The sequence below is a fragment of the Gadus chalcogrammus genome, chromosome 18 (genome assembly GCF_026213295.1).
Source record: "Gadus chalcogrammus isolate NIFS_2021 chromosome 18, NIFS_Gcha_1.0, whole genome shotgun sequence".
In the NCBI taxonomy this organism is placed as follows: domain Eukaryota; kingdom Metazoa; phylum Chordata; class Actinopteri; order Gadiformes; family Gadidae; genus Gadus; species Gadus chalcogrammus.
In genome coordinates, this window is record NC_079429.1 from 3,541,077 (window position 1) to 3,551,548 (window position 10,472).

The 10,472-nt window shown below is 44.7% G+C and overlaps 1 protein-coding gene across 1 annotated transcript; it reads right to left on the minus strand.

The window, feature by feature from the left end:
* On the minus strand, positions 1–8,236 carry LOC130371360 (alpha-N-acetylgalactosaminide alpha-2,6-sialyltransferase 2-like). The gene is made up of 8 exons (XM_056577120.1): positions 8,098–8,236; positions 7,269–7,434; positions 6,054–6,228; positions 4,795–4,933; positions 2,959–3,062; positions 2,536–2,619; positions 2,100–2,199; positions 1–1,896 (listed from the first exon to the last, which is right to left on the minus strand). Exons 1-8 carry the CDS (start codon positions 8,161–8,163, stop codon positions 1,726–1,728), a joined length of 1,005 nt encoding a protein of 334 aa, XP_056433095.1. The 5' UTR covers positions 8,164–8,236; the 3' UTR covers positions 1–1,725.
* Between the last annotated feature and the right edge of the window lie 2,236 nt (positions 8,237–10,472).

The window sequence follows — 10,472 nt, forward strand, 5'->3', positions numbered from 1 at the left end:
TGTCATAGGGGCAGACTTTATCACAAAATATGCAAAGATTTATTCCCGCCAAAAGGTGTCAATAGTAGGGTTAGGGTTAGTGCTTCAAGAAATCAGCATCAACAACATCAACACAGTCGAACATCAGTGAATGTATTCTAAGTTGCAGGCGGGTGTTTCCACGCGACAGAGAGAAAGATATTGACTTGACTTCTATCATGGCATCTGTAAAATCATATATATTTGGCACTGAAATCCTTCTTTATTGCTTTATATCATTCTTGCATTTTTCCTTATTAATGTAATGTGATTGATCTGCCAAAGGAATGAAAATTAGCTTTTTTGCTAACTCTGGCACCATTTTTTTAAGCTTCCCTAGTGCTCAAAGCTATCCTTTGGTTCTTCAAACCAAACAAAAACAGGATTACCAGACAATACGTGGAGAGAAATAAACTGTTAACCCAACAGGTTTGAGGTTTCTCTTTTGCTTGAAAAATCACGTTAAGAAAGTGCTCAATGCTAGTCTACGTATCCCTTCAAACACCCATTGATTCAACACCAGAAAGTCCTTCAACAATATAAAAAAGATCTTCCCTGATTCTTCTTTGGCAGGTTAAACTGTATAGAGTTTCTTTCGCGGGGGCACCGTTATTCTTGTTCCGCAGCACAAAAAAAAATCATCTTCAGTCCACCAGTGAGGAGACAACCGTTCTTCGGCGAGGTCCAGCGCCGTCGTGGCTTGGAAAATCGTGCCGCTCTCCACAAGAGTTACCCCTGGAAACCCCCCTAGCTCGGCCAGGAGAGAAAGGACCGACGGGTTGTGGGCCGTATCCTTCCCGGTGTTGTCAGGGGAAACGTCTTCGGTCCGTTGAAATATCGCCACAGCGATGATGTTCCTCCCAGTCTTTGGCAGCTTTTTACAATATTTTTCTTAAAATGCAGTGTGCATCGTAGACTACACAACAATAAACCTGCTTTAAAACAGAAATACATTTTTTTTTTTTTTTTAAGTGGCATGCCATGGGACCTTTAACCTCTTAAGCTCCAGCCTATTTTTAATTGTCTAATTTCTCTAATTAATATCCTTGGTGTTTGAGTCGTGTTTGGTGTTTGTAAAAATTACTTATATGTGCTTGTAGCAGAGTTTCTCATGTTTAATTTGATATTTCTACATAATAAGGGAAGTGTTGTATGCCTTTTTCTGCGAGAGTGATCACGGTCTTCCCAAATCTGGGGAACCTCGAGTTTAAGAGGTTAAATGAAAGACGCCTAGGTTTGGAACTTGACAGTGATGATCCTCAGAGTCTTTTGCAACTTTTTACAATAATGTTTTTAAAATAAAGTGTGCATCGTAGACTACACAACAATGAACTTGCGTTAAAACTGACAATTTAATAATTTAAGTATCTTAAAAGACAGACCCTTAGGTTGGAGTTTCAAGGCACTAGAGCGATCAACCACCATGTGGTTTCCATCAAATCTTAATTTTGACCTTTTAACTTAACAATTAAACCAACACAACTATTATCCCGTACACAGCGAGCCCTTCACCAAATACAAATGTTAAACAAGCTTTGAGAGGGAAATACAATCCGTTAAGAGTCAAGGCAGTGTAGCAGCTGATTAGACGGTTTGTCATAATATTAAAATAAAATAAAAATTGCATTAGGTTTTCCTGCCACCAAATGACCACCTCGTCCCAGTGCTATGAAGGCCACGTGCCGCTGGCCGGAATGTCCCCATGGCTCACGATCGCATGTACAGCCGTATGAGGCCATCCTTGTGCAGCTTCTGCCACAGCCCCAGCTCCGAGCCATAGTCATGGTTGGCAAAGAATCTCACTTTGCTCAGGGTTTTGTCATAGTAGTGGTTCGGGTACTTCTTATAGTCGGGCGTCATGAAGCCATAGGCGCTGACCTGCACGGCAAAGATGATCATAAGCCACAAAGAAGATCAATCCTAGACACGAGGGTTAGGGGTTCGTGGGGCAAGTAATTGACGACCTTGTGAGTTGAAATGATGAACAAACAAATTCTATCGGGAACCGATCTGATTCATCACGCAGACAAACAACTAGTTACACGCTTTGAGCACCTTTGTTTTGAAAGATGGTTGGTTACCTGGTCGCAGGTGTGCAGAGCCGCCAACAGCATCACAGAGCCTGTGGACGGACGGTAGATTCTCCTGTATCCTTTCTTCTGTGCGTGGGATTGAAAGAACCTACCAGATATTTTTAAAAATAAGTATATAGAAGAATATAAAAAAAAAAGAGAGAATGGTTTATTGTGTAAGAGGCCCCCTACTGGTGGGGAATGGGGCTGACAGTGTTAGGAAATCTTTCCCCGGACGCATTTTACAGCAGCATCTTCACACCAACACCCAATCATTACGAACACAAGAACCATCTTCGAAGCCCCCCCCCCCCCCCAAATATATTTTGGGTGTGGTTTCCATGTAAGCCTGTACAGGTTTCTGCCACACCCACTTTGTTTTAAGTACATGTAAACACTCAGGCACTGTTCTGTTGTTCATCATATTTTCTTTGTATTGGCTCACCTGTTCCTGAGGTAGCGGACAAAGTCTGGGTGATACATCTTCAGCTTCTCCGCCGTCGCATCCTCTCCAAAGTACGTCGGTGGACTAGAAAACATACACAGCAAATGATCGGGAATGAGATGCAATTTTATGGTTATAGTTAATATTCAGACACCTTAATATTTCAAATTACAAAAGCTGAAAAGATATTGACAAACAAGCAAACAAAAATAAAGAAATAATTTAATTAATTAAAAAACAATTATTAATCATATAACAATAGATAACACCCAAATTATGCAATTCACACAAGGGTTCTTATATCAGTTTATGTAGTCAATGTACATTTTAATGAAGACAGGAGATGCTGCATATAGGTTAGACCCTTGGTACTACAATTATATATTAGAAGGTTCACAATCGCACACACTAGCACACGCTTACGTTTTGGTTTTATCCCGGCCTCGCTCCACCGGTGTGTGTGTGGCAACAGCTTTCACCAGCAGGTAGTCACGGTCGTGGTCTGGAAGGAAGACGTAGCGCGTCTCCTGTAGACCGGTGCAGGGATGGCAGAGAGGTGTGAGAGGGCTTGACTTGGCCCGAGACGGTCAAAACGTACCAGAACCCCGACAGTGACCCAGTAGCTAGGTGCTCTATCAAAAGGGCTGATCTAAAGCGATTCCAGAGAAATGTTAACTTTTACCCAATACCATTTGTTGTGTACGTTGAAACGTAAAGGATCCAACCGGAGACATATATGGAGAAGACGCCTGAACCGTGATCGGTTAAAACTAGGGTAGGCAGTTTGCTGAGGATTTTTTTATAAATTTTTCCTATATTTGTTGAACTTCTCTTTACAAACAGACAGCAAGCAATAGATACAATGCTCTGACATAACAAATCTGGTATCTGTGGAATTCACAGGCCTGTATTGAGCCCTTCCATTCCATTCCCTGTGGCACAAATGAAAGGATTAGCAAGTTTACCCGCAGGTCCTTCTACCTACTCGCGTGCACCCTGCTCTTTGTACTCACTGAACATGACCAGATTCTTCCCCAAGGATGGGCACTCCTATTGCAAATGCTTGTGAGCAATTCATGTGTTTTACGAGAGTGGCTTTAGATGTTGGACTGAACGGGGGGGGGGTGGGATCTGTTCAGTTGGATACTTTTAAAATCTAGCTTACTCTGGCTGCTTACTCCAAATCGCCTTCCCAAGCATTAACATGAGACTCAAGTGGAACAATGCTCAAAGTGTATGGTTTGATCTGGTGGAGGTGATGTTGATGGTAGTGTGAGGGTGGAGGTGGTGGTGATGGTGGTGTGAGGGTGGAGGTGGTGGTGATGGTGGTGTGAGGGTGGAGGTGGTGGTGATGGTGGTGTGAGGGTGGAGGTGGAGGTGGTGTGAGGGTGGAGGTGATGGTGATGGTGGAGGTGATGGTGGTGTGATGGTGGAGGGGGTGGTGACGGTGGAGGTGGAGGTGATGGTAGTGTGATAATGGAGGTGGAGGGGGTGGTAGTGTGATGGTGGAGGTGGTGGGGGTGGTGGTGATGGTGGTGTGAGGATGGAGGTGGTGGTGATGGTGGTGGTGGAGGGGGAGGTGGTGGTGATGGTGGTGTGAGGGTGGAGGTGGAGGGGGAGGTGGCGGTGATGTTGGAGGTGGAGGTGATGGTGGTGGTGGAGGTGGTGGTGGAGGTGGTGGTGATGGTGGAGGTGGTGATGGTGGAGGTGGTGGTGACAGTGGTGTGAGGGTGGAGGTGGAGGTGATGGTGGTGGTGGAGGTGGTGGTGGAGGTGGTGGTGATGGTGGAGGTGGTGATGGTGGAGGTGGTGGTGACAGTGGTGTGAGGGTGGAGGTGGAGGTGATGGTGGTGGTGGAGCTGGTGGTGGTGGAGCTGGTGGTGATGGTGGTGGTGGTGGAGGTGGTGGTGATGGTGGTGGAGGTGGTGGTGAGGGTGGAGGTGGCGGTGATGGTGGTAGGATGTTGGAGGTGGTGGTGGTGGTGGTGGTGGAGGTGGTGGTGGAGGTGGTGGTGGTGATGGTATGATGTTGGAGGTGGTGGTGGTGGTGGTGGTGGAGGTGGTATGATGTTGGAGGTGGTGGTGATGGTGGAGGTGGTGGTGGTGATGGTATGATGTTGGAGGTGGTGGTGGCAGTGGTGTGAGGTTGGAGGTGGTGGTGGCAGTGGTGTGAGGGTGGAGGTGGTGGTGGCAGGTGTGTGAGGGTGGTGTGAGGGTGGAGGTGTGTGAGGGTGGAGGTGCTGGCCTGGCGGGTTCCTGACCTCGGACAGCGGTGGTCCACTGTAGCCCTGTTTACGGTAGCTCCTGATGGAGTTCTTGAAGGTGTTGGTGGAGAAGGTGTAGTGGGTGGTGCGTGTGCCCACGTCCTTCTGGAAACCATTGAGGACAGCTCCGTTCGTCCTGAAGGAAAAAGATAGAAAGCCAGATGTATTTAATTCATATAGTACTCACATGGTACTTACTGCGTCCGATAACTTCATCACTATCGAACTGTCCATCCATGCTGCTCTTATCCCTTATACCCATCTTATGCTGCCCATTCCTCACTAGGTCACTTTAACTTTGCTGCTGTATTGCACCATATGACAATTCATGTTAAACCAGGCTGCACCTTAATTGCTCTTTTGCACTTCTATTTAGATCTCCAACTGCATTTCGTTGACACTGTACTTTGCACAATGACAATAAAGTTGAATCGGAATATAGACATTAACATTTATATAGAATACATAGATATAGATATAGATGTCACGTACCTGAACACGTGGTCGTCATATAGACATATGGATATTTATAGAGATATGTCTATAGATTTTACGTACCTGAACAAGTAGTGATGGCTGTCATATAGACATATGGATATTTATGTTTGTACTGTAGATATATGACATGCCTGAACACATAGTGAAGGCTGTCATATAGACATATGGATATTTATAGAGATATGTATATTACGTACCTGAACACGTAGTGTTCAGGTACAAGGCTCAAGGTTCAAGGCTGTCGTATAGACTAGGGATGCACCGAATATTCGGCCACCGAACATGTTCGGCCGAAAATGGCCCAAAACATAATGTTCGGTTACGGCCGAAAGAGTAAAAAGGCTGAACATAATACACCAATTTTTATTTATTTTTTTTATTTATTTTTTTTATATTTACTCATTTATTTAAAGGTACATTGTTCTTAGATTTTAATGTCTGCTGGAATGTTAGAAAACGTTCAGTATTAAATAAATATTTTGTATCAAATTTGTAATTGATTTTTTTTATAGAAAAGCAAGACAAAAAAGTTTATAAAGGACATTTAATTGTTTGATTTATGCAATGGTGAAAAATTAAAGCAAAATGAATAGAGATATATATATATTACGTACCTGAACACGTAGTGAAGGTTGTCGTATAGATGCATGGATATTTATAGACATATGTATATAGATATTACATACCTGAAGACGTAGTGATGGCTGTCATATAGACACAAGGATATTTATAGAGATATGTATATAGATATTACGTACCTGAACACGTAGTGATGACCGTCGATCTCGCGGCCCTTGCCGGAACCATTCAGGATCCCCCCGTTGCCCACCACGGCGCAGCGGACGCACTGCGAGCCCTTCCGACGGAGTTGCCAGTCGTCAAACATCTGGTGGTTGGCCGTCCGGTTGAGGACGGAGAGTGTGGCGTTCAGTGCTGTCGGGGGGGAGGAGTGTGTCGGTTCAGAGTCGGACAAGCTTCCCGTATCATTCTGCCAGAACGCTCATCGGTGATTTGACTCAGGGTTACGATGGAAATAGCAAGAGGGGACAGTAGTGCATCGGGTTGTACGTCATCAGGGTTCCAGCGGTGCTACTACCTTGCTTCCTGTTTTGTTACAAACATAATCTGCTGAAGAAAACATATAAGGGGGATCCATAGGGTTTATTTAAGAAAACTACAAAATAAGCCTACCTAATAAACCCACCCGTTGATGGAGAGCCATTGGGTTTGTTTACAAAAGGACATCTCTTCGATAAAGCTTTCTTCCCGAGAAATGATGACCTGACAATACCTCAGGGGCGAAATGTTTTATTACCTGCTTGCTGGTTTATTACGCCGCAAACGTTTTTCCTTGTTCACCAACATTATAGGGTTGAAGTTCTCTTAAATGAAAATTGCTTCTACGCTTGAAGTTTTATGTTTTTGCCCGACTGTCATTTTACTTATGGCCAGTAATAAAAAGAAATACCTCATTAACCCTACATGGAGTTCCCGTTGGTTCTTGCTTAAAAAAAAGAAAAAGGTTTTAACTAGGCATGTGACAAAAGGGGGCAATATACATTCATACCTTAATACAAACACACTTTACAGCCGTCCGAGTGGGTACATGGATAACAAGCAGACTGCAGTAAAGTAAATATCGGTATCCTAAGTGCCGGTGGGCCGTCTCAGGAACGTAAGCGTGACTCGAACCGGAGCTGTGAAGGAGGCCTTTCTGGCGGGTTCCATGACAATACGGTGTTGATTTGAAGCCTTAACAGAAAATATTTGTACAGTTCACAACTGCTGGCTGAGTGTGCGTTCAGATCACTGCCTCAAGCCGCAAGCCAAATTCCTGCTCATCAAGTATTGAGCAGTTTCTTGAGACAAGAAGGTATATTCACCACGCGCGCACGCGCAAACGCACACGCACACGCACACACACACACACACACACACACACACACACACACACACACACACACACTTCTTACTCTCATAGTCCATCGATGCCCATCCGTAGGTACCGCCATACTGCTTCAGGCGCTGGTACTGTTGGAGATTGACGTCCTTGGCCCACTGGAGAACCGGAATGGTCGCCAGAAAACTTCCATTAAAGCCGGTGGACGACCACTTCCTGGTGAGGGTGTCAGGGCAGGTCTGGGGGGACCAGAGAGGGGGTACTGCTGTTGTCATTACACAGAAGCGGGTGAATGTAAACAATCTGCATTCCAAATTAATTCAGTTACATATGGACCCGCAGTGGATTTACTGTGGCTCATACACACACACAAGCAAAATACACAATATGCAACTCCCGCCCTACCGCGTTGTCGCCTGGAGACGCTCCTATGGGGCAACGTACATGCGACAGTCTCTGGGCCAGGGGTCACCAACACAGTGGTCCTTGCGGGCACCATGGCGCCCGCAAGGACCACATGAGGCGCCCGCAGGCCTGTTCTAAAAATAGCACTACTCATTCTTGAACAACTCTTTCCCACCTTTTTGAAGTCATTGTTGATAATTATTGTTAGAAATCATTAACATGACTTAATTAATTAAGATGTCTTCACAATAGATGAGTATCATTAATCATCAATAGTAATATATAACTAAAGGCAAACTGAGCAAATTTGTTATTTCAGAAGAGTGTATAGAACTGGGTGCCCTTCGTATGACTCAGTGCCCATGAAGTAGCTCTCAGGTTCAAAAAGGTTGGTGACCCCTGCTCTAGGCCAACGATAAACCAGTATAACCATAGTTAGGTCTTATCCGCGGGAGATAACAGTCGTGAAAACCCTTTAGAGTGGAGGAGGGACTCACGCTCTGTGGTGGGATGTCCTCTCGGCCGTACGTATCTCCAATGAACTGTTCCTCGAAAGACATCATTGCTTCAGCGGGCGGGGGGTCGCGGCCAAAGACACTTTCGCTGAGCCAAGAGAGCCCCAGGCGATCTCCTGTCATGCTGGAAGGTAAAGAATTAATTGTTGAGCCGGGGCAAATCCATTGGCAGGGGAGCATCAACAATATGAGACATATAAAGGCTCAGTTATGGTTCCACGTCGACGCAATGCAATGACAACGCAGACGGCTCAAGGCAGTCGTAAACATGTTTTGCTTCTGCGTTGGGCTTTAGTTGGGGGACCAATCACAGCCCTTGCTGCTGCGTTGCCTCGACGCAAGATTACAATTTTTGGGAGGCGCGCGCCCGACCCTTGGGGTGGACGCAAGGAGGGTCCGCAAGGACGTAATAGGTCAGTAAACCCCCTTGCGTTGCATCGATGTGGTACCAAAACTGAGCCTTTACTCCTAAAAGGCATGACTAATATAGGTTAGAAACCTTTTTTGGCCTTTGATCCCATTTCTTAGGTAAAGAGCAATCCAAAGTCAGTTTCTTGCTCCTTCTGCCCCACATATTGTTTTACCTCAAGACTTCACTATCGATACTGGTAATCAAGGACGGATTAACATGAGCACGGGCCCTGGACACAAACCAGCCATGGACCCCTACAAACACGCAAATACACGCACTAGCAAATCGAATTTGGTTGCATATTATAACTCTTTAAAAGCACCTAATGACTTCCTTAATGAATACACAAGTTAAAAGAAATTGAGATGGACGGCATTTATTTTTACCAGGGCAGTATCTTAAGTGTCTTTTCCTTTCTTTCGTTTACGCTATGACGACCCACTTAGCACCCACTTAGTTCCTCCTTTTTCACTGTGAAATAGAGTGCTAAGGTGAAAACGTCACATTGTCCTGGCAACCGGATTTTCAGTTCTAAACAACCGAACGAGAGATGGCGTCTTCCATTGCTTCCATGTGTTGTTTCTTTCAAAATGAAAATAAATCAATTTCAAGAAAAAATCACTACCAATCGAAACATGTCGAGGCGTTCATGTATTCCCCTGGGGTATTAAAAGGAAAAGCTTATGAACGTTAGTTTAGTTTTTTTTTATATAAAGACAATCTATTCTCAATATTACTGACATCACTGTAAAGCAAACTCGCAAATCAATTCGCAAAAAAATCGTTCCTTTTCTATAAAACGTTTGTGTGGCACAGGATTTCCCCTTGTTAATTTGGTTTGTGTTGAACCGAAAATCGGTTGCTATGGAAACGGGACGTCACACTTTAGTATTATATTGACCGTTGACCAAGCACTACGACATTGACGTCACATTTGACGTTTATGACAAATGGCCAAAGTCTTCGCCATTTGAATTTTTTTTAAATATAAAAATGATTAAAAAAAGAAAATATATATATATCAAGGGCCCCCCCATTGGCCAGGGCCCTGGACATGTGCCCACTTTGCCATTGCGTGTCTGGCGTCTGATATAGATGATCAGCTGTTAACAGACCAGCAGATATTTTCACATCCAAAGGCTGTTTACATCCCTTTCTCCCATAACAGACAATGCGTCATTGTCATCCAACTGAGAATCTTGTTTTTCCCCACAGTTGACGAAGGGCGGCTGCAACTTCACATAACAATGGTACCGTTGGTGAATGGTACACACGTCTCCTGTGACCCATAGCTGCACATTGGATTACGGCATATTAAAGTGTAACCAGATCTGGTTATTCCCAAGTGCGCTCTTTGAACAGGTGCACTGCACTAAATGTCAGCTTCTGGAATTGATGGGGATTTCATTGTTCATTGGGCGAGCCAGAATCCGTCCACAATGAATCGTCTAGAAAGGACAGGAGAACCATTTACTGTGGAACTGCCTTATTTTCTCTAACATTGTTGAATCTCCTTTGTCCCAACTGGTTGGCATTATTTTACACACACCCACACACACCCACACCCACACCCAAAGCCACACACACACACACACACACACCGGTGTTGAGGCCAACACCGATGACTCGGTTTTGCACACCGGCAACACCCAGTTTCAAAGTTAATACCGTTTATAACGGTAATACCGGTGTTGACACGAGCGTATTACTCAGTGTGAAAATGTCCACACCTCGGCAACCCTAACACACACACACACACACACACACACACACACACACACACACACACACACACACACACACACACACACACACACACACACACACACACACACACACACACACACACACACACACACACACACACACACAACTTTATTGGTGGCATAGCAATGGTTATAATGGATTAATGGATTAAAATGGCTAATCTCTGATGATTAAAAAA